The sequence below is a fragment of the Eulemur rufifrons genome, chromosome 13 (genome assembly GCF_041146395.1).
Source record: "Eulemur rufifrons isolate Redbay chromosome 13, OSU_ERuf_1, whole genome shotgun sequence".
Lineage (NCBI taxonomy): Eukaryota > Metazoa > Chordata > Mammalia > Primates > Lemuridae > Eulemur > Eulemur rufifrons.
Window position 1 is genome coordinate 10,712,451 of NC_090995.1, and position 26,326 is coordinate 10,738,776.

Genomic DNA, 26,326 nt, shown 5'->3' on the forward strand with positions numbered 1-26,326 from the left:
GATGATCGACTTCTATCGTATCTGCTGTTGATGCTGATAGTAGCTTCACCATTTTGCATACTTTGTAAAATGTTCCAGTGAAAATCCCCCCAAAAATAAAGAACTTATTACCTAGCTCGTGTGTTTTAGTTATACTTTAAATAAAACTTTAATATAGCCTAATATCTTTATTCACGTATCAAAACTATTAAACATAAGTAAATATAATTTTTCAGAGAATTAATTGCTCAAACTTCCTTAAAAGCTTTTGTAAGTCGCTTCGATTTTAGAGAATTCTGTTCAGTGCTAGGAAGAAGCAGTTTCTTCCTGCCAAACAGTAAAAGCAGAAGCTGACTCGTGCTGAAGGCCATCCAGCCTCTTACTCAGCGAGCACATTATCCTCATCAAATATAAATACCTTTATTACAAACCCTCGGGACAAGGATTTTATGGACTTTTAAAAGTTAATACCAGGGTTAGGGGAGCAAGCGCAACATACATAACCTAAACTTTTGTACCCCCACAATATGCTGAAACAATAATAATAATGATAAAAGTTAATACCATACTTAAGCCCTATAATGCTTCCAGAGGGGTTTGAGGTCTACTGAAATCAAACATTCTGATGACTCTCAGCAAAACCTATAGTCATACTAGGGGGGAAAAAGGCCTCCTATCAGTTCTATGCAGGTTTATCACAACGGAGCTTTGAGGTCAAATCGACAAAACAAAAAACAAAAAAAACATTTTGTTTTACCTTAACCCCGGTTCTACTCTCTAGCTACAGAGAACGCTGACTATCTTTTTCAAACATCGGAAGAAACGAAAAAACCATGTCCCAATCCCCAAAAGCTTTTTCTTCAGGTGCCCCAGCTGTAGTCCAACCCTAATTCACGTTGACAGGAGTTAATATCACAGGACTTTCCGATGCATATTTTTAGGCAGAATGTGACACACGTGTCCACCTGGACGAGGTCGTATTACTCCAACAAGATCATATAAAGCATAATGGCAAATAATTTAAAGAAAAATCGGATCTGACATCAAACTGTACATCCAATGGTGGTGCTCATCTTAAAGCAGCCCGATGTGGCGGGAACATCCTTCAGACCCCAGAAGATTAGTGGGGAACAAGAATTGACAAACAAGAACTAGATGGAAAACAGAAGTTATGGCTGATCAAGAATTTGTCTTTATTCTTCCAAGAGCATTGGTGGTTTCAATTTCGTTTAAGCCATGCTTAAATAGAATACATACAAAATACGACTATTTACATTCCTTTTGACCAGAAAGCTGAAAATTCAGTGTTCTATTTCAGCATATTTATTAAATTTTATTCTGATGCAAAACCCTCTAAATGCAAATCGTGTTGGAAGCGAATAGGCCCAGTGGCCTACCTTGCCCCTTTTATAGTACAAGTTGTGCGATGTTGCCTTCTTGCAGCACGTGCTCCTATGGAGACCACGAGCTACACCCCGCGACAGTCAGCCTCAGCGTCCTCGCTCCAGTGCGCATCTCGTTTCTCTGCCACAAGTTTAATGAATTGAGAGTGACTCGCATAGAGCTTGAGTTTAGCACTGATGTCAACCCATCTCACTTTTCCAGCATCATCTCCAGCCTCTAGGGTAAGATTATCCATTATCTCACCTGGTTACCAAAGAAAAACCAGCATCAAAGAAAAAGAAATTCACTTCTTCATTTCTTTTTCAACGTATCTTGATATCTTCAAGTATTCTTACTTAATAATCTTAAAGCATCATTAAAAACTAGATGATTCCAAAATATCCAAATTTTAACCAAGTTCCTAAATTTTAGGTAGAGATACAAATAAGAAAGCTCTTCTCTTTAAAAAGCAAGAATATCAACCTTCAAACAGAGAGAGTGTATTAAATGAGTATGAAACCTTCTATCAAAATCAATTCCTGGCCGGGCGCGGTGGCTCACGCCTATAATCCTAGCGCTCTGGGAGGCCGAGGCGGGTGCATTGTTTGAGCTCGGGAGTTCGAGACCAGGCTGAGCAAGAGCGAGACCCCCATCTCTACTAAAAATAGAAAGAAATTATCTGGACAGCTAAAAATATATATAGAAAAAATTAGCCGGGCATGGTGGCGCATGCCTGTAGTCTCAGCTACTTGGGAGGCTGAGGCAGGAGGATCACTTGAGCCCAGGAGTTTGAGGTTGCTGAGAGCTAGGCTAACGCCACGGCACTCTAGCCAGGGTGACAGAGCAAGACTCTGTCTCAAAAAAAAAAAAAAAAAAAAATCAATTCCAGAGGGATTAGAGATTTAAATGTAAAAATTAAAACAAATTATTGGTGACCCATTTCATAGTCTTAAGGTAAGTGGACTTTTCTAAGCAGGACAGTAAACCAGAAACAATAAAAGAAATATTTATAATTATCAAAAATTAAAAATAAGTGCTCTCAATCACTGTCGGGAATGTAAATAGCTTATTTCTGTAGGACAATTTGACAATGTTTATCAAGAGCTTTTAAAAAGTAAATGCTCTTTGATGATCATTCATTCACTAGATATCAGAGTGCACCATGTTCACCAGACTCTGTATTAGGCACTGAAGAGACAATAAACAATAGAACAATTCCACTTTGATTTTATCCTACAGAAATAAAAAAACAAGTCTATTAAAGAATTTAAGGTAGTATTACTTAAATATTTTTAAATACTGTACTTAAAACTTTTTTTAATGGACATAACCAATCTTTCCATCAATAGGGTATAGATTAAATAAATGATGGTATAGACACACAAATGTTCTCATATATAGTCATTATAAACGAAGCAGATTTTTATAACTGACATGGAAAGCTGTCAATATATTTTTTATTTTTTGTATTTGTTGCTGTGACTTAGATCATAATATATTTTTAAGTGAAAACATTAAGCAACAAAACAGAATGTGCAGTATAAGCTCATTTTATTTAAAAAAAAAAAAAAGCTATAGGAAGTCAAGAAAAAGACATACCAAAATGTTAACAGTGGTTATCTTTGCGTAATGAAATAACTGGTGTTTTTTACATTTTTCCTCTTTACAATCATCTATTTTTTAACTAAATTACGATAAACACGTATTATTTACCTTTATAATAATTACCTTTATAATAACAAAATAATAAAGCTACTTCTTAGAAGAACTAATCTATTAGTACACAAGTTTCTGAATTCCAACACTAAAATGATAATTCTTCATGCATCTTCATTGCAACTACAACATCCAACCATCAAATGAAGAAACAGAATTAAAAAGTAAACCTGAATCCAAAAGTTAAACTGAGTATCTGATTATCTAAACAACAACTTCCTCTGACATCGTGTTCTCTATCAGGACTAATAATGTCTGAAGAAGGGTTCTTTTACTCCTCCTCTGGTCACCTAATAAATTACGTATGACACAATTCTAAAAAGTTTAAAGAGGTCTGGTCTGACGTGTAAAAAGACCAGATGTCATCACTCCCATCCTCCTTAGATCCATCCGAGAACTGAGGTCATGGGGCACACTCTGGAATGGCAGCCACTTTGAAATACAGGGAGAGCACTCTGCCGCCAAGGAAAACTATGTTACCGAGGTCTAAGCAATCCAGGGGAAAGGAAGTCACCAATTCTAGCCCCCTCTGGCTTTCCTGTCTCCCCCCTGTCTGCGTGGAGGTGGGGGGGGGAAGCTGGGAAGCACTGGTGAAGGTCACAGCCCGGATCACAGGCTCACTACAAGACTGAGAGCGAACCACAGGCTTCCCCTACGATTCTCCTTCCCCCAGAATCTGCCACCGTACCAAAAGGGCTCCTGTATAATAAAAGGAAAGACAACGGCAAGAAGGGCACACTTCAGACCTTATGTTTAAAGTCTCAAGGCAAACCCAAAGATGACAGGGAAGACGAAAACCAAAACACTAGAGGAGATTTTCAGCCTCTGACACCTACAGCTATAGCAAAGAATAAACACAGCCTAACTCCTAGGCAGATAAATGTAAACGTCAAACCTCACACTAAGGAACTATTTGCCTTAGTTCCCTTTACTGCAGCGGTCCCCAGCCTTTTTGGCACCAGGGACGGGTTTCAGGCAAGACAGTTTTTCCACAGCCTGGGAGGGGTGGGGGCACTGTGGGTAGGCAGAGAGCCCAGGCAGTGATGCCAGTCGGTCCTAACAGGCCACCAACTGGTGCTGCCAGGGGCCCAGGGCTTAGGGACTGCAGTTTTACTGAATACATCATGGCCAGATTTCAAAAAAAAAACACTCCAAGGCAAGCTAAAAGGCAAAAAACACAGTCTGAAGAGACTAAGCAAGCATTAGAACCAAACTCAGATACCGCAGAGATGTTGGAATTATCAGAACAGAACTTTTTTAACTTTAAAGAGAGAAAAAGATAGGGTGAAAACAATGAACAACCCATGAACTATATAATCAACCACTGGAGGATCAGTCATGGCTTTTAACTTCAAAACTAAACAGCTAACAAATTTATCAGTACTTCAGTTGTACAGACCTGCTTCTAAATTACACTTGTATATTTCTCCTAAGTTCTCGAAACCAGAAAGATAAACTCTTCCACCGTCTTGGTTAGAGTAGTTAAACAGAACGAATGGAAATGGTACTGGGAGTTTTCCCCAAGTTCAACGAGGAGAAGCACAGAAGGGAGAAGTGACAGATCTTCTAGTTTTAGCTCATTTTCTAAGTGAAAAAAACTGAGTCCACGAGGAAAAGTGATTTGCACAAGGTTATATAGCTCAGAGAAAAGCACTCAGTTCTCTGACACGGTACCCTCACTTTATTATGCTACGGATGAAAACAAATGCTTAAAAGGTCATCCAATTTAACAATAAAATGTTTCAAGGGAAGCCATTCAATGTGTAAATTAGGATCAAATTCATTTTTAATATAGCAGATTTCCCTTCTCTTCTCATCATAAAAGATTTGACTCTCCCCATGAAATTTTAAAACCCGTGGGCCAGAAAAAGCACTCATTTAAAATTTTTGCAGTACTTGGAATTATTTTGGTATTGTTTTGTGTTTGGACAGTCCATGCTTACTGTAAAAATATTTCAAACAGTAAGATATAAATCTCATTTCCTTTACCATTGCCATACTGTCTACCCAGATCTCCAGTTGCTTGTTTTTGTTTTACAAAAATGGAATTATATTACACAAATAATCTGACAATTTTAAAGCACATAATTTTAGCCCATAAATTCAACCTTAATTTCATTATTTATCAATGAATTAAAGAAATGTAGTCACTGGTGATAACATTTTTGAAGCTTTCTTCTATGTATTCTTTTATTAATAATACCAATAATTTTGCTTTCATATAAATACAATCCAAAAAAAATCAATAGTTAATCGGCTTAAGATGCTACAATAATCCAGATTTCATCATGCCCTAGTTGGCTAGTGGCTTAAATTGATCCTTTAATCTCAGTCAGTTTAATAAACATGAATATAAAATTACCTGTTTCGTCATGGTAATTCACAGCCTCTGTCTCCATCCACGCATTGTCGGTGTTTCGAGGGTCATCAACATACCCTTTATATATCTATGTTTGAAAGGAGACAGATTTTTTAAAAATTTCAGACATGAGACTTAAATGGTCATCAACCAGAAACACTCTGTATAACATCATATAAAATGTAAATATCTGGCCGGGTGCGGTGGCTCATGCCTATAATCCTAGCACTCTGGGAGGCCGAGGTGGATGCATTGTTTGAGCTCAAGAGTTCGAGACCAGCCTGAGCAAGAGTGAGACCCTCGTCTCTACTAAAAATAGAAAGAAATTATATGGACAGCTAAAAATATATAGAAAAATTAGCCGGGCATGGTGGCGCATGCCTGTAGTTCCAGCTACTCGGGAGGCTGAGGCAGGAGGATCACTTGAGCCCAGGAGTTTGAGGTTGCTGTGAGCAAGGCTGATGCCATGGCACTCTAGCCCGGGCAACAGAGTGAGACTCTGTCTCTAAAATAAAAAATAAAATAAAATGTAAATATCCTTTCAGAAAGAGTGAATTCATGTAAAAGCAAAAGGTTTTCTGTTAAATGGGTACTCAGCATGTAAGAAAATAGTCTGCTATGTTAGCTCACATGTAGTGTAAAGAAAAAGTAAGAGGAAAAAAGCATTATTAATATAATAAATGATACAATTGAACTAAAGTTGGGCTATAAAACTTTAAATGGAAATCTACTTACGGTGAAGATCTATAATTTGTTTTTAGGAATATATTTCAAATATACAAGTATTCTGTTTTATTTAGAGAAGGAGCTACTAGATTCATAGGCGCTCTTTGACTCACTTTCCATAATCCACAGGGCTAAATCCCTTCTAGGAACGACCATTTCTTACCACGAGATGCTCTTGGCTGAAGAGTTTGTGCAACTGTTCCTCTATTTCTCTCTTCTCAGCACTAGATTTCTGTAAGGAGTTGAGAGCTTCCTCACCAAATTCTCTTTTCAATGTGGCACTAATCTTTTCTCCTGGATCCACCATCCCCTAAGAGTTACATTAAAAAAAAAAAAAAAAAAAAAAAAAGTAGTAAGCCTTGATTCATTCAACAAATATTTGCTGAGTGGTACAGCAGACATTTATTATTTTATCTTCCCATAACATTACCGGGTGATGTCCCCATTCCTCTGTGACATGCTCTTCTCTAAACCATCTGTTTCTAGTAGAAGCAGCCAATATAGGATACCTTATATATTTCACTACGGTCATTGGTCCAAGGCTAGTCTATGGCAAATTGAGCCCATCAAACTAATTTCCTGGCATGTTCCAAACTCAAACTAAGGAAAGAAGGGCTGGGGGCAAGAAAGAATACAGCGAGTTGATCCTTCCCTCAGTGTTCATTCTGTTCCAGCCACACTACCTCCTCAATACTCCCAGGACATGCCAGACATCCTCCCACCTCAGGGCCTTTGCACCTGCCATGACCTCTATCCAAGATGCTTCTCCCCAGATATCCACGTGGCTCACTCATTTACCTCCTTCAGGTCTTTACTCAAATGTCATCTTCTCGGGGAGGCTGGGACTCTAACCTCCCTGTCTAAAATTGTGAACTCTCCAATGCTTTCTAGTCCCCTACCTTGTTCACATTTCCTTCTTAATGCTTATCCCTTTCTAACAGACAATATATTTAATTTATTTGTCTTATCATATCCGTCTCTCCTACTAGAATGTGAGCACCAAAAGACAGAGACGTTTGTTTCGGTTGCTCCATCGTATCCCCAATGTCTAAAATATTAGCTGACAAAAAATACTCAAAATACACTGATTAGATGAGTAACTCTCAAAATAGCAATGACAACAGTCCCCTGCTTGATAAGAATTTCAAATAACAGTAAAAATATAAGATCCTATGATGAAATCACTATTATGCTATTGTACTCAGCATAAGTGAAGGCCTTCTATTTGGCTCATAGAAATTAGCCTAAGTTTTTATCGGACTCAGCTGAGATCTTTACGTCTCTTCCATTTTTATTCTACAAAGAAAAAAAATTCTTGCACATAGCAGCATGTTTATAAAGGGTCATCTTCACATCAAACTATCTCTATTTCACAGCACAACATAAAATATAAAATCCTCTACCATACACACATATACTTTAAAAGGCCATTTCAAATATACCACTGGCAAAGATTCAAACTAAAGGCCAACAAAGTACATTCTTCTTGATGATATTATAGAAATTTTAAAAACTACGAGGAATAGTATGTAATAAAACCTATCATTTTCGTTATGTCGAAACTTATCAGTATTCAATAAAAAAAAATGATAAAAATATTACCTTGGGCTTGAAGTAGGGGTTAAGTTCTGAGACAGGACCCCACATTAATGAGTGCCTACTATATACCACGTGTTTATATGCTATCTCTAGTAACCTTGGGAGGTAGATATCTTTGTTTTAAAGATGAGGGCCTGAACTCCATGTCACCCAGTTGTTAAGAGGAAAGGCCAGAACACAGGCCTAGATCGAACTCCAAAGTCTATGTTCTTTCCCAAAGGTATCAGAACTAGACTTAGATTCTAATAGCCTCGGATTATCCTAAACTTGTTCCTGACAATGACACTTCGTGGCAGGGATGAAAGACAGAAGAATTACTGCTTGATGTGGGGAGGAATGGAAGATACATGGAGTAGAAAAGATCCACAAACGATAACCCTGGAGTAAGTAAAACAACTAACAAGAGCTTAAACATTAATTTATTTGTAATGCTCACCCCTGGGATTGCCCATTCTCCACAGTCTTTCCTTTTTATTGCAACAAACTGGAGGATGTGTTTCCCAGAAACAGGATGGGTGATTTTATTTCCACTGCTATCTCTTTTCCACCTGTGAATAGTAATGTGAAATCATAACTGATTTACATCCAAGGCTGAGGTTCTATCTCAAGCTTGAGACAAAGTTATAAAGATATATTTTTCTTCATATCAGAGTATATATAAATTTACGTCAAATCAGTGAGTTTTACAAAAAAAAAAAAAAACTCTTGTTTTTTATTAGAAATATTCTATATTTAGCACTGTTAACAAACCAGTACAAATATATACATTACATAAAGGATACTAATTCTCCCTAACAAAAGTTCAGGATATAAGATCTTTTTACTTCTTAAAGCACTATCAAAAAAAGAAGTTTGTCAGCGGAATAGAATTTAAAAGGAAGAGTTGTAAAAGTTTTGTTTTTTTTTTGAAGTCCAAGGATCCTTTTTAAAAATTACTGGTAGTGAAAAAGACCTGGTAATATTTGCTTTTTACAGTTCATCCGGTGTTATCAGAAAAGTAGATAATATGATACAGTTTAGCTGATGTCAAAAGCAATGCGTCTCAATCTTTCTGCCCTCTTCTGATAAACAAAAAAAAAAAAATCAAGCCTTAATTTTATATTTTGAATGGAATTGCACATGCTTTTATAAAAAGTAGGAAGGCAACGTTAATTGCAAAATACACTTTTTCTAATCACTACCTCTTTCCCAGAGATAGATAGAGATAAGCTAATTAGATGCTAACTGTCCACTACGGCTTCCCTTTTCTGCTTCTTGTCCCCTTACTTGCATCACATTTCTGCTTCAAACATTTCACACCTCCCTGTCTTTAGCCAGCCTCACCAAAACTGGAAAGAAACTGATACTGCCATTAATATTTTTAACCTAAGTTCATCATAGGAATATGTTCACTTTTCCCATCTCGTTTACACGATAAATGTTCTAAGCGAATTGTAGATGAATAGATAGGTGGGTTGATGGTAAATAAACAAGCAGGTGGGTAGATGGATGGATGGAAGGTAAAATTTGGGGTGGAATAAAGATCCCTTTTGGCTGGGGAGCTGAGAGGGCAAGTAAGAAAATAAGACTGGCTGGGTGTGAGTGTCTTTTCTAGAAACTTGAAAATAAGGGAAATAAGCTGCCTTCTTACAGTTAAGCTATCAAATCATTATTATATCCCAGATCAGAGGAAAACAAGTCTCCCTGAAGAAAGGAAGGCCCCCAAAATATCAAAACTAAAAAAGTAACAATATTGAAGATATCCGTACTATTTAAAGAAGGAAAGTGACAATGCCATGTGAGGAGGGAGATGGTCAGTGAATCCTAAAAGTAAAAAAAAATAAAACAGGATGACAAATATGACAGAACCTTCCAGCCGCATTGGAAAGATGATTCCTATGGAGATGGCTCAGGCAATCTAAACATCAGATTCACCTGCCTTCTTAGTTCAGATTCACCACGCTCAGCAACGGACTTTCTGAACAATGAGTTGGCTTACCAGATGGGTTTGCCTCAGGAAAAGAATACTTTTCTCCTGTTCTGGAACCTTCTATGGCTTCAGTTCATAGTCCTAAACTTTGGCATTTAATATCCTCCACAATAAAGCTGCACAAAAATTAATTTTAAGTTTCATTTATCACCCACTATGCTCCTGCAAGTATTAGTATCTTCTGTTTCAAGCAAGCTGGTCTCCATACTCAAACAGATATTAATACAAACCTTTGTCTTAGGCCTCTTCCTGTTTCCCTACCCAACATTCAAGTTCAACTCAAATCTACCTCCTTTACAACGCCTTTCTTGGGTGCTCCAGTTTGCCATGGTCATGCCTCACATCCAATCTTCTAATCTTCTAAAGCATCCTGGATCACCCAAATTACGTGATCATATCGGATATGTTTTCTTAATTCATATTTTCCATCTTGCAAATGAGGCTATAGCTTTACAATGACAAAAAACCAAAACCTACGATTCTTATATGTTTTCACACATCCTCTAAAATGCCTAAAAACAAACAGATGTTCAATAAATAAATACATGTTCAAAGAGAATTAAGATAATGCTTAACCTTATATAACATAAAACTACAGCTTTGTACTTACATCACATCACTATAATTTTACACAAAGTCCCTTTAAAATATAGGTTATTTATACATGTGTGTGCGTAGGTACATGTGTATATAAGGGAGCATGTGTTTGTATACACATATACACAGTCATGTGTCACGTAAGGACATTTCAGTCAATAACAGACCACATATACAACGGAGCTAAAAAACTCCTTTCACCTAGTGATGTCATAGCCATTGTCATATCCTAGCCCATTGTATCACTCATCACTGGTATAAATAAATCTACTGCGTTGCCAGTTGTATAAAATTGTATAAAATACATACAATTATGAACAGTACATAATACCTGATGATGATAATAAATGACTGTTACTGGTTTATGTATTTACTATACCATACTTTTTATTGTTATTTTAGAGTGTACTCCTACATATAAAGAAAAAAGTTGGCCGGGCGCGGTGGCTCACGCCTGTAATCCTAGCACTCTGGGAGGCCGAGGTGGGCGGATCGTTTGAGCTCAGGAGTTCGAGACCAGCCTGAGCAAGAGCGAGACCCCACCTCTACTAAAAAAAAAAAAATAGAAAGAAATTATATGGACAGCTAAAAATATACATAGAAAAAATTAGCCGGGCATGGTGGTGCATGCCTGTAGTCCCAGCTACTCGGGAGGCTGAGACAGGAGGATCGCTTGAGCTCAGGAGTTTGAGGTTGCTGTGAGCTAGGCTGATGCCACGGCACTCACTCTAGCCTGGGTAGCAGAGTGAGACTCTGTCTCAAAAAAAAAAAAAAAAAAAGAAAGAAAAAAGTTAACTGTAAAACAGCCTCAGGCAGGTCCTTTAGGAGGTATCCAGAAGAAGGCATTGTCATCGTAGGAGGTGACAGTTCCATGTGTGTTATTGCCCCTGAAGACCTTCCAGTGGGACAAGATGAGGTGGAGGGGGAAGATAGTTAATAGTGATGATCTTCATCCTGTGTACGCCTAGGCTAATGTGTGCGTTTTGTCTTAGTTTTTAACTAAAAAGTTTAAAAAGTAAAGAAAAGCAATAATTTTTAAAAAGGGAAAAAAGCTTATAGCATAAAGATATAAAAAAGAAAACATTTTTTGTACAGCTAAACAATGTGTTTGTGTTTTAAGCTAAGGGATATTAGAAAAGGGTCAAAAATTAACAAAAATTTAAAAGTTTATAAAGTAAAAAAGTTACAGCAACCTAAGGCTAATGATTGAAGAAAAAAAAAATTTTATGAATTTAGCATAGCCTAACTGTACCGTGTTTATAAAGTCTACAATAGCCTACCCCAATGACCTCGGCCTTCACATTCACTCACTACTCACTCACTCAGAGCAACTTCCTGTCCTCCAAGCTCCATTCGTGGTAAGTGCCCTGTACAGCTGTACCATTTTTTATCTTTTATACTGTATTTTTACTGAACCTTTTCTATGTTTACATATACAAATACTTGCTATTATGTTACAACTGCCTACGGTATTCAGTACAGTAACACAGTGTACAGGTGTCTAGCCCAGGAGCCACAGGCTGTAGTAGCCCAGGTGTGCAGTAGGCTATACCATCTAAGTTTGTGTACATCCACTCTACTATGTTTGCACAGCAACGAAATCACCTGACAATGCATTTCTCAGAATGTATCCTCATCGTTAAGTGATGCATGACTGTACACACACATATACACATGCTTATATACACATGAGCATACATATAGACATACACACACATGGCTATAATATGTATTTTTCCCATCACTTAGCTCTTTGCTGCTAGAATGTTTTATCTGGTTCTTGCCTGGTTATGATGGGATCTGCAGCATGATTTGGGCCCCATCGCCCCAAAAGCCCCCGGCCGACCAGTCCCGTCCGTCCTGCAGGATTTCTGAGGAAAAAAACATAAAATCCATTGAATGTGTTTATCTTTCTTAACCCGACTTAATACGGCCCAAGAGAAGGTAGTACAAGCAATAGGAAGAAAGTAATATTTCCTCACAATCAGGGACGCTATCACATATCTGGCACTGAAATGACATGTGTCATTATACTGTTATTTAATTTTTCTTTTGTGCATGTGTTAAGCTTTGGACTTGATCCAGGAGGAGGATCTCATTTCCAAAGTGGTTCTACAATGTAAGAATTTGCTTCAGTTCTCATCTATATTCCTAAATTCAAACTAGAACCTGATTGAACTCTCAAAATGATCAAATCATCTATCTCTAAAACAATTACCATTTACCTTTTGGGATACCCCCACCTCCTCTTCCCTTTGCCATCTTTCTCCTTTCCTACTTTACTCTCCTATGACCCTTCCCACTAAAGTTGTTTCTGTTACACGTTTAAGTCCATTTTTCTCAGTGGTTTCTGGATTTTTGTGATCGGCATTATATATTTTGTAGCATATAATAAATGTATTAGTATTACTTAATATATCATAGATTTCAAGTATACCAAAAGCTTTTATTAAAAAATGTCAACTATTTAATCTAATGCCATAATCCAGTGTTAAAAAGTCATGCCTAAGTAATTTTATATCAGTCAATATTCTTTACATGTTCAACTTTCATTACGTATCAGTAAAATGCCCTGATCTGTAATCTTATCTATTCTATCTTTTGATAGAGTTAATGAAATATGCTCTATCTTTTGTCACCCTACTATGGGAAAATAAACAACTTCCCAAAAATCTCCCTGTTAGCCATTTCTTTTTATTCTGTTCTTCCCTGTGACTATCATTAAAACTGAATTAGGCCGGGCGCGGTGGCTCACGCCTGTAATCCTAGCACTCTGGGAGGCCGAGGCGGGTGGATCGCTCAAGGTCAGGAGTTCGAGACCAGCCTGAGCGAGACCCCGTCTCTACTAAAAATAGAAAGACATTATATGGACAACTAAAAATCTATATAGAAAAAATTAGCCGGGCATGGTGGCGCATGCCTGTAGTCCCAGCTACTCGGGAGGCTGAGGCAGTAGGATCGCTTAAGCCGAGGAGTCTGAGGTTGCTGTGAGCTAAGCTGACGCCACGGCACTCACTCTAGCCTGGGCAACAAAGTGAGACTCTGTCTCAACAAAAAAAAAAAAAAAAAAAAAAAAAAAAAAAAAAAAAAACTGAATTAATGTTTATGTTGTTTTGTACTAGACTCAGATATATTTCAGCAAGACTTACAGAAAGACAAGACAAGACACCTGGCCAGCTGACAAGAATCTCCTCGAATTCACAGGAGGAGGTGTAGGGTGGCCACCAACCATATCTTATTCCATGTACCCACACCCCTGAGCACAAATGACCAAAGCCAATACTAAGAAAGAGAGTGTTAGTTTTTATAGGTGACCAAGCCTATAACTTATAAACTAGAAACTGTGGAATGGACATACTGACTATCCTATGGCCCGAGAAGCAGAGAAAGTTGTTTGCAGAGAGAGAAAAATGAAGCCAACATGTAGAGAAAAGCAGAGATGAGGAAGAGAGAGTCCTAATGGATTTCCAATTCCACTTTTTCCTAAAGTTAGCTGCATTTCTGCTTTGAGGTCCTTGAGAAAATCCTATAGCCTTAAAATAATTTCACTTTCTTGCTCAGGCAAGCTAAAGTTAGCTTCTAGTAGTCAAAGAGTCTTGACTAAACCAATCTATCTTGGCTTTCTTTTAAAATGTGTGTGTGTGCATGCGTGTATATATATATATGCACACACACGTCTTTTCATATATTTTACCCAAAAAAGAACCTAAGAAATAAGTCAAATGCAAGGACAGTTTGACTTGACTCAATAACATAAAAAGGTAAGTTATGACCAAAGAAAGAATTGACAAAACTGAGGGTCAGGATGGGGTTCGAGGAGCATTAACCATCTCTGTAACTTAGAGGAACTAAGAATTCAAAATGCAACATTTTCATAAGGTGCTAAACATGATTACAAATCTGTGATCCTTTTACTTTATTTGGAACATGCCAACTTTTATATGTCTCCCTAAATTCTATAATGTCTTCTTAAGGAAAAGAGATAATTTTGGAATTGTGTAGAAAAATCATTTTTAAAAGTACCGAAAGACTCTGGATGTTAAATTACTGGATTATTTTATTTCTACTCTTATACATTTGGATAAATTCTTACTTTAAAACACTATATGGCACAAAGGACATGAATAGACACTTTTCAAAAGACACACAAATAGCCAACAAATGAAAAAATGCTCAACATCACTAATCATTAGAAAAATGCCAATTAAAACCACAATGAGATACCATCTTACAGCAATCAGAATGACCATTATTAAAAAGTCAAAAAATAACAGCTGTTGGCAAGGAAGTGGAGAAAAAGGAAAGGTTACATACTGTTAGTTGGACTGTAAATTAGTACAACCTCTATGGAAAACAGTACGGAGACTTATAGAACTAAAAATAGAACTACCCTTTGATCCAGCAATTTCCACCCAAAGGAAAAAGAAATCATTATATCAAAAAGATAACAGTATTCGTATATTTATCGCAGCACTATTCACAATAGCAAAGATATGGAATCAACCTAAGTGTCCATCAACAGATGATAAGATAAAAAAAAATGTGGTATATATACACAATGGAATACTACGCAGCCATCAAAAAGAATAAAATCATGTCTTTTGCAGCAACCTGGATGGAACTGGAGGCCATTATATTAAGGGAAACAACTCAAGAAACAGAAAGTCAAATACCACATGTTCTCACTTGTAAGTGGGAGCTGAGCAGTGTGTCCACATGGACATAGAGAGTGGAATAATAGACACTGGAGACTTGGAAAGGTGGGAGGGCAGAAAGGAGATGGGTGTTGAGAAATTATTTAATGGATACAAGGCACACTATTCGGGCGAAGGATCCGCCAAAGGCTCAGACTTCACCACTACACAATATATCCATTGAATAGATTTGCACTTGAACCCACTAAATTTACACAAATTTTAAAAAGACACTATAGCATTTAATAAATAATTACTGAACATATAATATTTAGTCCTTTCTCTGTTCCTTTATTCAATTAATAATTTCTACCTTTAAGGTGGAGTTACAGAAAGGTGCATTCAAATCTGCCTCCGCCGCTTGCTAGTTGTATCGCTAGCTCTATGCAAACACTTACACTCTCTTATCTGTAAAATGGAACTAAAAATATCCACCTGCAGGGTTATTGTGAAGATTTAATTAGATCACATACATAAGTTCTTGTATACACATATAAGCATTTTATAAATGTTAACTGTCTTTCCAACCTTTCGAAGACCCATTGTTGTAAGATGTTCCATTCCCGGCACCTACCTAGGTCTTCCATTTTCGATCTCATACAGGCCATTCTGGCTCTTTCGCTCAATATGCCCATCCTTTTCGTTAAACTTGGGAGAAAAGTTACGTTCACTGGAATGAGAATACCAATGCAAAATAAGAAAGAATGATTCAAAGCTACCAACAGCTTAACAATGCAAGTCGATCTCTCATTCATAAGCAGTATTCCTGAAACAGCAAATTTTTAAGGGCTAGTTTTCATGTATAAATCCATCTTATTCCTTCAAAAGAATTTCTAAGGAAAAAAAACTTTTTAATCAAAATATCTTAGAATACAAAGATGTATATTCTTACTAGATTTATCAACTCCTCTGGAAGGGACTACTGGCAGAATTGGAGCTCTTCCTACATGCTACCAAAAAAAGTCTACATTACTATTAACAAGAAGGAATTGTCTGCGGGTACATTATGGTTCCCATGTGGTTCCAAAAATAAGATTCCTTCTGAGATCTTCATGCTTCTACTGTTTCAAAGTAATTTAAGTTTCTTCAAATGTACACTGATTAACAATAAAAGACAACTCACAAAACAGTGAGTTTACCCTCACAAACTGCATGACAAATATTATATAGATTTACAAATAGACATAATATGCTGGATATGTTCTAGATCTTGATCTGAGTGGTGGTTACAGAGCTATATAAACATAAAATTTTACCGAGCTATAAGTGCACACTTGAGACATGTGTACTGTACTACAATTATATCATGCCTCAACAAAAATATTTTTAAAATAGATATAACTAAACTACTTTCCTCACCATTATAAAATCTCTGCAGAGTGGTTAAGAGAATGAATTCTGAAGTCAGAATGAGTTCAAATTCAAGCTATACCATCTACTAGCTCTGTGACCATAAGCAAAGGGTAAACTTTCTGTGCTTCCATTTTGTTGTTTTTTTTCCTATAGAGATAACTGTGTCTGCTATCCAGGATGGTTATAAGAATAAAACAAAATAATACTTATAAAAAGCATTTAGTACAGTACCTAGCTCATGGTTAATACATTAAAAATCTCTATCATTATATTTATTATTAAATGGAACACAAGGGGGGATGGAGAGATGTTGGTCAAAGGGTACAAAATTTCACTTATGCAAAATGAGTAAGTTCTAAAGATCTAAATGTACAGTGTGGTGACTACAGTTAATAATACTGTATTGTATACTTGAAACTTGCTGAGAGGAGATCTGAAATGTTCTCACCATCAAATAAAAGGTAACTATATAACATAATAGGTATATTAATTAGCTTGGTTATGGTAATCACAAGGTTTATATATATTAAAATATATTGTATATCTTAAATTTAAATAATTTTTATTTGTTAATATACATCAATAAAGCTGGAAAAATAAAAGAAACATCATAAAAAGTGAATCAATATAGCATTTCTATGAATTTAGTGAGAGCCCCTTCTTTATTCTCTCTCTCTCTCTCTCTCCTTTATCTGTCCCTTTTCTATTTTCTCACACTGATCTAATTTTATCATCTTTCTGTTCTTAGTAACCTGGAAAAACTTTCTGAAAAATGCTCAAATACAAGTCTAGCTATCTTGGAAAATAACCACAAAAGATGTTCTATTGATAATCCAAACAGAACTCATGAAAACAGATACTACTAGCTGCTATTTCCAAACAAACAGCTATCATTTCAAATCAAAATAAATTTACCTATTTGGAAGGATCCTCATAAAGCCCCCAAAAGAATTAAAAAAACAAAAAAAAAAAAACTGTTTAGTGTTGGCACGAATTCAAGCAAATGTGGAAACTGAGCTATAACACAGTAAAGCATAGATAAAAATGACTTTTCAGGTGTCAAAAAGATAACTTACAAATACAACCATTACTGTCTCTAAAAGTCTTACACCGTCTACAAAGTCTTACACAACCGGCTCGTGCCAGTTTATCTGCTCACCTGATCTGAGGATCTGCCCACCTGGGTCCAGCCAAAACAGAGACTGCAGTGTATTCCACAGGGTTATAGTCTTGCCACTCAACAAGCCAGCCCACCTTCTCATTAGGAACCTGGCTTCGTTCAACCTTTGAACCTGGGTAAGGAGATGTCCGGGCCTTGTTGTGGGAATTGTCTTTGGAACCATTAGAACCAGACATGGTGCCGGTATTAAGATGAAACCAACAGGATGAGAATGAGTTTCTGGAGAGGGGAAAAAAGGAAAAAAGTTTTACATAAATATCAAAAATATATTAATTAAAGAACCCAATTCAAAGACCCAAAAACATACTTCTCAATTTTGAAAACTTTTAAAAATCAGAAAATCCAAATTTGATGGACATTAGTAGAAAGGTCCAACATCTGTGAGAGATTATTTTAAAATATAAAAATTTAAAAAATAGAGCTAAATCTTATTAATCAGTGCCTGCTCACTGAATTTATTTTAGTGGTGAAAAAAGGACACAAGCTTACTTTTGTGTTATCTGTTGTGGAAGGGGAAGTTTGTTATGAAAACTTAACCATAAAAACAAATGTAAAAGAAAGCTGTTTAAGTCTACATGAGCAAGGAAGTTTTTTAAAAACCATCTATAGTCTAATATACATGTGTAAAACGTATGGCAAAAATAGTACAAAAAAATAGTGACAAATACACAAACTGTAAACTTTAGAGCAAAATTTGAATAAAATTAAGAGGCATGAAATAATTGGATAGCATATGCAAAAGAAAAATCTTCATCCTAACCTCGCGGCATACACAAAAACTTTCCGTGTCTCCTCTTGCCTAAAAGTTAAATGGCTTCTCTTTATTCTTAAAATAAAAATGCAAATTCCTGATGACCCCAAATTAGAACATATAAAGTGGAAAAGGAGATTCTGAGAACATGGTAAAATGGTGACAGCTCCTTTCCTCTGCTCTCGTAATACCCGTCAATTTGCCCTTCTTGAGACAAATGGTTGATAGGACAAACACCACCGTGAGCAGGTGACAGAGTAAGCCAACATCTTGTGCCTCCTGATATCACGCACTAAGAAGTGAACACAGGGCCGGGCACGGTGGCTCACGCCTGTAATCCTAGCACTCTGGGAGGCCGAGGTGGGCGGATCGTTTGAGCTCAGGAGTTCGAGACCAGCCTGAGCAAGAGCGAGACCCCATCTCTACTAAAAATAGAAAGAAATTATATGGACAGCTAAAAATATATATAGAAAAAATTAGCCGGGCATGGTGGTGCATGCCTGTAGTCCCAACTACTCGGGAGGCTGAGACAGGAGGATCGCTTGAGCCCAGGAGTTTGAGGTTGCTGTGAGCTAGGCTGACGCCACGGCACTCACTCTAGCCTGGGCAACAAAGTGAGACTCTGTCTCAAAAAAAAAAAAAAAAAAAGAAGTGAACACAAACATTTCTGAGGTCTTCCTGCCAAGAACATGTGACCTGATCTCTGAATCTGGACATGAGGACACACAGTTTAGGCGGCATCTTACAGAATAAAGGTCGGTACTCTCTAAACAGGCATGGTCATGAATGACAGAGAAAGATGCAAGGACCCTTCCAGATAGACAAGGACCAAACAGACATGACAACTAAATACAATCAATGATCCGGGTTTGGCTCCTGAACTGTAAAGGAAAAAACACACATTGCAGAAGAAGTGCTAAAGCTTGAATGCTATAAATAATATATTTATAACATATAAATAATTTTAAAAGATGATTTTTAAAAAAAAAGTATCTAGATACACTGAATTTGGCAATTTCTTGGATATGACACCAAAGACACAAAACAAAAAATAGATAATATTGAACTGCATCGAAACACACAACAGAGTGAAAAAACAACACATGGAATAGGAGAAAACCCTTGGAAATCTTCTGTCTGATAGGGGGTTGCTTAACATCTAGAATGTATAAAGAACTCCTACAACTCAACAAAAAATACCCAACTTAAAAATAGGCAAAGGACTTGAATAGACATTTCTCTAAAGATGATATACAAATGGTCAATAAGTACACGAAAAGATGCTCAATATAGTCATTAGAAAAATGTAAATCAAAACCACACTAAGATATCATCTCACTTCCATTAGGAAGGCTACTATCAAAAGAAAATAAAAAAGAAAATAAATACTGACTAGGATGTGGAGAAATTTACTATTAAAAATAATGACATTGGCCAGACGCGGTGGCTCACACCTGTAATCCTAGCACTCTGGGAGGCCGAGGTGAGAGGATTGCTTGAACTCAGGAGTTCGAAACCAGCCTAAGAGCAGGACCCGTCTCTACTAAAAATAGAAAAAATTAGCCAGGCATGGTGGCGTGCACCTATAGTCCCAGCTACTCAGGAGGCTGAGGCAGGAGGATCACTTGAGCCCAGGAGTTTGAGGATGCTGTGAGCTAGGCTGACGCCACGGCACTGTAGCCCAGGCGACAGAGCAACACTCTATCTCAAAAAAAAAAAAAAAAAAAAAAAGGACATCAAGCAATTTGTCAATATTTTCATAAGGTTCTACTAGAAAAAAAAGCTAGATTCACAAAAGTGTATACGACATTCTTATGAAGACAATTTATTTATAAATGACAAAAATAAGAATATACATTTAAGAGTATGTATATATGGTATTAGTATTCTGTTGCTGCCATAACAAATTACCAGAAACTCAGTGACTTAAAACAACACAAATTTATTATGATTCTGTAGGTTAGAAGTCCAGAATGTGTCTCACTGGGCTAAAGCCCGTATGTCAGCAGGGCCGGGTTCCTTTCTGGAGGCTCTGGAGAAGAATCTGTTCCCTTTCTTTCCCAGCTTCTAGAGGGCACCCCCCCCCCCCCCACTGTGGCTCATGGGCCTCTTCCATCAGTGTCTAACCCAGCAACGTTGATTCTCCGACCCTTTTTTAGTAGCCATATCTTTTTCTCACCACTTATATCTTTCTCTGACCACAGCCTGGTCATTTTTTTTTTTTAACTCTTGATTAAATCAGGTGCACCTGGATAATCCAGAATGCTCTCCCCATCTCAAAAGTCCTTAACCTTAAACACACCTGCAAAGTCTCTTTTTGCTACGTAAGGCAACGTATCCACATGTTCCGGGGATTAGAATGTGGACATTTTTAAGGGGCCATTTTTCTGCTACCACAAATGTCCATACTCTTTACTATGCGAGCATGGGGGAAACTACAGAAGGATCCCTATCATCTAGTTCTTAACACGGGTTAGAGGATAAGGTGCTGATGGGGGTAGAGGTAGAAAGGGGGAAAGGAGGGGAGCGGAGGGAGAGGGAAAAGAAGAGGGAAAAGAAAGGGGAAGGAAAAGGGGAGGCAGGAGGAAAGTGGGGGTCAAGAAAGAAAAAGGGAAAGGTGAGAGGAAAGAGAAGAAGGTGGCGGCAAAGATGGGGAGAAGGGGAGAGAGAAAAGGAGAAAAAAGGGAAGTATGAATGAAGTGATGAAATACATGCATTTAGATCAAATTAATTATATTTGTATAGAAAGCTTTATTTAAAAAAAATTAAAAGTCTTCTTAACCTGACCTACAAGGACTGCCTACTACACCTCCTCAATGTACACAGTATATACAATGTATTCACCATTATAGTTTCATACAGAATAGTTTCACTGCCATGCTCTAAAGGCAGAGAGAGTGATTTGCGTACAATTCTATAATGGCGGATTCATGTCATTATACACATATCCAAACCCAGAATACAATACCAAGAGTGAACCCTAATGTAGGCTATGGGACTTGGGGTGAAAATGATGTGCCAATGTAGGCTCAATTGTAATGAATGCACCTCTCTGACAGGGTTATTGGTAATGGGGAAGGCAATGCATGTATGGTATGGGGGCAGGAGGTATATGGGAAATCTCTATCTTCCACTCCATTTTGCTATGAACCTAAAACTGCTCTAAAAAATAAAGTCCATTTTTAAATTCCTCTGGGCTACCTCAATTCATCCTTTCCCCTCTCCCCCTCCTTGGCAACCACTGGTCATTTTATTATCTCCATAGCTGTACCTTCAGGAATGTCATATAGCTGGAATCATACAGCTTTTCCAGATGGGCTTGTTTCACTTACTAATGAACATTTAAGCCTCCTCCACGTCTTTTCATGGCTTCATAGCTCATTTCTTTTTAGCACGAAATAATATTCCATTGTCTGGATGTACCATAGTTTATTTACCCATTTACCTATTGAAGGACATCTTGGTTGTTTCTAAGTTTTGGCAATTATGAATAAAGTTGCTTAAAACATCTGTGTGCAGGTTTTTGTGTGGATATTAAGTTTTCGATTCATCTGTTAAATACCAAAGAGTGTGATTGCTGGGTCATGATTAGAGTATGTTTTGCTTTGTAAGAAACTGCCAAACTGTCTTCTCTTCTCTGATTTTTAAATGGCTTAATTCTTTCTTATTCTAGTGTCTTCATGTGCTAATCAAGTTGTTCTCTTTCATCACATTTAAAGGCTTTGAAACAATTTCTATTTCATTTTGCACTCACTTTACAGGTGTAAAATATTGTCAAACACTCAAAACTCAGGGAAAGCCTGACCAATAAAGAAATTAATATCCCCAAAGGGACTGAACAGTAATGTAAGATGAAAGGATAAGTGAGTTGTGACTAACTTTATTAAAAGTGGTGGGTTAATTCATTACTTTCATGTTATGATGACTTGCTTGCCTCAGTTGCCAATTCTGGCAATCCAAATAATAAATATTCTGAAAATAAGGTCTTCCTCACTCAACCTAAACCCATACTCAATAAAAATGAACAGATATGAAACACACGTATTTATCAAAATTAACAAACAGATTTTAGGCATGCATTTTAAAAAGCAAAATTTTAACAATATGGAGCCCTAGTCTCTATCTGAATTCCATTACAAAATGAGTTATGTTTCAGGGTTTGGGAGTAGGGCAAGGAAAAGTCAAGGCCATTAATTAAATGTCCAATAGGAAACAACAATGTTGTTCCACTCTCTCCCAACCAAGCACCAAAACTGGTTTTTAAGTAACTGGAGGCTCTTTGTACACTGATTTAGCAATAAGAAGTATGTGGAATTCCACAAATCTGCTACGCACTCTGACAAGAGAAACGTACACATCTCAATGTTTACTTTTCTAAAACAAATTTAATTTGGCAAGAAAAACAGCAAAAAATCAAACTATACATCTTATCACATCAAGAAGTGCTAATGCTGCTATTTGTATCTGCTGTTTAAATGTAATACACTGAAAGGTATCAGAACAAGAATACTTATACATGTATACAGCCTAGACTTTTATTGTATCATTAAATAAGTGCAAGATATATATTTGGTGTGACTGATGGAAATTAAGTAGCTGATAAAGTTCATTTTACAAAGCAAAACCCAATTCCTAAGACTGGCAAACTTGAAGAAATGCAATACTGACATGATGCTTTGAAATAAACTTTGCAATAATCATAATGTCATAATCATAGCTAAATGTACATAGTGCTTGCTTTGTGGAATACACTGTTCTAAGCACAGTAATACATTAACTCACTTGATCCTCACAACTCTTGAATTTAGGTACTATCATCCTTCTTTTAGAAATAAGAACATTAAGGTCCTGAGAGGCTAAATAAGTTTACCAACGTGACACAACTAATAGGCAAGCTGGCTCAGAATTCCTAGCTATTAACACTACGCTATACTATCTCCACTTCATTTTTTGCTCACACAAATGTTTTATGTATTTACAGGAATAAAATATACAATACTCTCCACACATGCTGCTGATTGATCCTGTTGGGAAATTTAGAAGCACTCACTATATCTTTATATACTAACTTTTTTCTAGAAAATCGATGTTTGAAATTATCTAGTCAGATCACAGAAACTAACTGCAAAACTATCACTTTCCAGATTTGCCCAGATTATTAACAAGTGGTAAAATTCCCAGCAATACATTTATTTTGTTTATCCCAGGATGTTTTGCAGTGTTAAATACCAGGTACTCAGTACATAGTTGTTGGCTTAACTTTTGACTTCTTCCAAACCAGAGCACAGTCTCTGGTTCCGGATATACCTGCCTCATCGAAGAATAACTGCCAACCAGCTTTACATTGTTCTAGCGGCATTTAACAGAAATTGCATTAGTGACTTCCAGAGAGCACATATGTGTATTCCGTCCCTCCCCAAATCCCACCGAAAGAAGATAAAGTTGTATAAAAGGAAATAAAATCCACAGAAGCAAACAGGATGCCCCCGGTGATAAGATTTTAACCAATTTCAGAAAGATGGAAAATGGATGCAATCATACTGACCTACAAACCAGAGTAGAACAAATTATGCACAAAAGAGTGACAGAAAGGTGCCACTCCTAAAAGAGCTAGAGAGGTTTCAAGCTTAAAGTCAGTGGGCCCAAAGGTTGTAAATTGCAGTGGAACAGTAACATGGAAATCAGTCAGTCTTCCTCCCTCTCCACCCTCCAAACAAAAAGCCTGCAATGGTTATGTTTGCCCCAGGATAAAAGTATAAAGTTTTTTCAAAAGGGAAGGGCCGGGACCCCCACTGTGATTACTGGTGTTAGAGAACCTAGCAGAAACTTGGGCTTACTAACTTTACAATCCACGCTGAGGAAATAAAGTTAAGGCAGCAATACTCAGGAGAAGCTGCTGCACCACCACTGTAAAGCCTCAGGCAAAAGGAGGGTTCCCAGCCTATCCACCTGGTCCCTGCTCACACATTCTCAACAGACACCTTCCAGTCTAGGCGACCTGGTACAAAAGAGCCAATAGTCAATTAGCCCTCTCGTGTAGAGCAAACAAAGCCTATTACTTATATTCAACAAAATGTAAATATCTAACCAGTGTCCATTTGAAGTCTGAGAAAAAGCACAAAAACAAGGAAAAAGGACCAAAAAGTAACAGAATAATAGACCAATAGTAAACAGATTAATTCAGGAAATAGATAACTTTTTACTCTAATTATTACCTTTATATATTCAAAAGACTGTTTATATACATAAAATAGGAAAATAAAAGGGGGCTGCATCTAGGACAGTGTTCACTGACTCAAAGAATAAAAACTGCACAAGGGAAGAACAGAAGGAGGCAGTGTGAGATACTATAAATCCCTAAATTTTTAAACTCTGTATATATATTAATTTTAATAATGTTTTAAGTGCTGACCAGAAAAAAGTGCCAGGGGATAACACTACCCCAAACAAGTGCTATTTAAACTGGCATGATAATGTTGGTGACTTATGGAGGATGGCAGATTTTAAACTCAAGGTCAAGTAAGGCTCCTGCCACTAGTTTTTCTCAAAAAGCAGACAGGACATTTTGGAGCCTTTCTAAAAACTTGTATATGGTTATAAAAATGCGGGACGCAAGCAAAGCCTACGGAATCCGCCGGAAAGGAACCTGGTTCCCACCCCCAATCCAAAGTCGGCACCAGGAGCCAGCACCAGCAGGGGTAATACCTGTAGGCGGGGATGCTGCGACAGCCCGAGGACCTGACAGTCACACAGGCCAAGGCCACAGAGACAGACACAGTGGCTAAAGCCTTTCCCAGGAAGCGTCCAGCCATCAGCGCCCCGTGGGCGGCTTCGCGGAACTAGGTCACCGTTAGCTTGGGCCTCAGTCTCCGCCCACCCTACAGCTCAGCGACCGGGGCCCCGGCCATCCAACCGGCACTAGGACCCGGCCGCCCTCCCGTTCCCGAAACGGAGCAGGGGCATCTACCTCTAAACACACACAGACCAAAAACCCCACTCAAAATACCAAACGCTTTCCCCGGTGCAACGAGGAAGTCCAAACAAGCACGTGACACCCACGCTCCCAGCGTCAGGTGCCGGGAACTGCAACCCAGGCGCCGTGACAACCCCGGAGCGTGACGACGCTTTACGGCCGCGCCGCAAAACAAAGGTCGTGCCATTCGTAGCGCCTTCCTTTTCGGCCTTCGCAATGTGCGCAGGCGTACTTGGGGCACGGCTGAGGGAAAGAACGAGGCGGTCCTAGAGCTAAGAAACCGTGAAAGGGAAAAGGAACCGGCAGGGAAGAAAACAGGAGAGAAATGGGATTTGAGAAAAGTGTGGTTTTTCTTAAGCAGGAAGGGGTTATAGAACCTAGTCATTTCTTGAATAATACATGGTTACACGAAGAGGAAGTAGCCAAGAGACATTGAGTCTTTGCATCTTGAGGCACTTCTCTCTCTCTCTCTCTCTCTCTCTCTCTTTTTTAAACCAACGTGTTTGTTACAATTGCTGATTTTCACAAGGCTTTGCCAGGTGTGGCTCTTGGAAAGCTATGAGGAAGTGAAGTTGTGAAATAGGCACGCGGCCTGGAGCGGGAATGTTACCGGAAGTTCAGCGCTTGTGCCCAAGGCCTCGTCAGAAGCAGCAGGACAAGTGGTTTGAGGAGAAGGAAAGCGGAGTTTATTAATTTGCTGGCAAATGAGGAGGATGGAGACTCCTGCCTGAAATGCCATCATCCTAATCATAAGCAGAAATACAGAGCTTTTAAAGGCAGGGTTTTCGGTTCTAGGCTATTCAGCTACAGTCGATGATTCTAATCGTGGTCCAATCTCAGTCTGTCCCATCTCAGCCAGCAGACGGAAAAGGTCCCTTGAGTCATGCCCTGTAACACAAAGAGCAAAGGACATTCTCCTGCTCCTCCGGACCGCTGGCCTGATGCAGGCCAGGGAGGAAGGTTTTAGTTCTCCAAAAGGAGTGGGAGAAGTTTTAAAGAGACAAAACATTTTTGCCTTTTTTTTTTTTTTCTTTTGTAGGCTATGCC

The 26,326-nt window shown here is 37.9% G+C and overlaps 1 protein-coding gene across 2 annotated transcripts; it reads right to left on the reverse strand.

The window, feature by feature from the left end:
* Positions 1-301: 301 nt before the first annotated feature.
* NUDT9 (nudix hydrolase 9) lies at positions 302-25,400 on the reverse strand. 2 transcript variants are annotated; one of them, XM_069485523.1, is made up of 8 exons: positions 25,012-25,400; positions 17,535-17,774; positions 15,597-15,692; positions 12,113-12,199; positions 8,199-8,310; positions 6,327-6,473; positions 5,441-5,525; positions 302-1,626 (listed from the first exon to the last, which is right to left on the reverse strand). In XM_069485523.1, exons 1-8 carry the CDS (start codon positions 25,116-25,118, stop codon positions 1,448-1,450), a joined length of 1,053 nt encoding a protein of 350 aa, XP_069341624.1. In that variant the 5' UTR covers positions 25,119-25,400; the 3' UTR covers positions 302-1,447. The 2 variants fall into 2 exon arrangements, with proteins under 2 accessions (XP_069341624.1, XP_069341626.1); XM_069485525.1 differs by lacking the exon at positions 15,597-15,692.
* Positions 25,401-26,326: the final 926 nt, after the last annotated feature.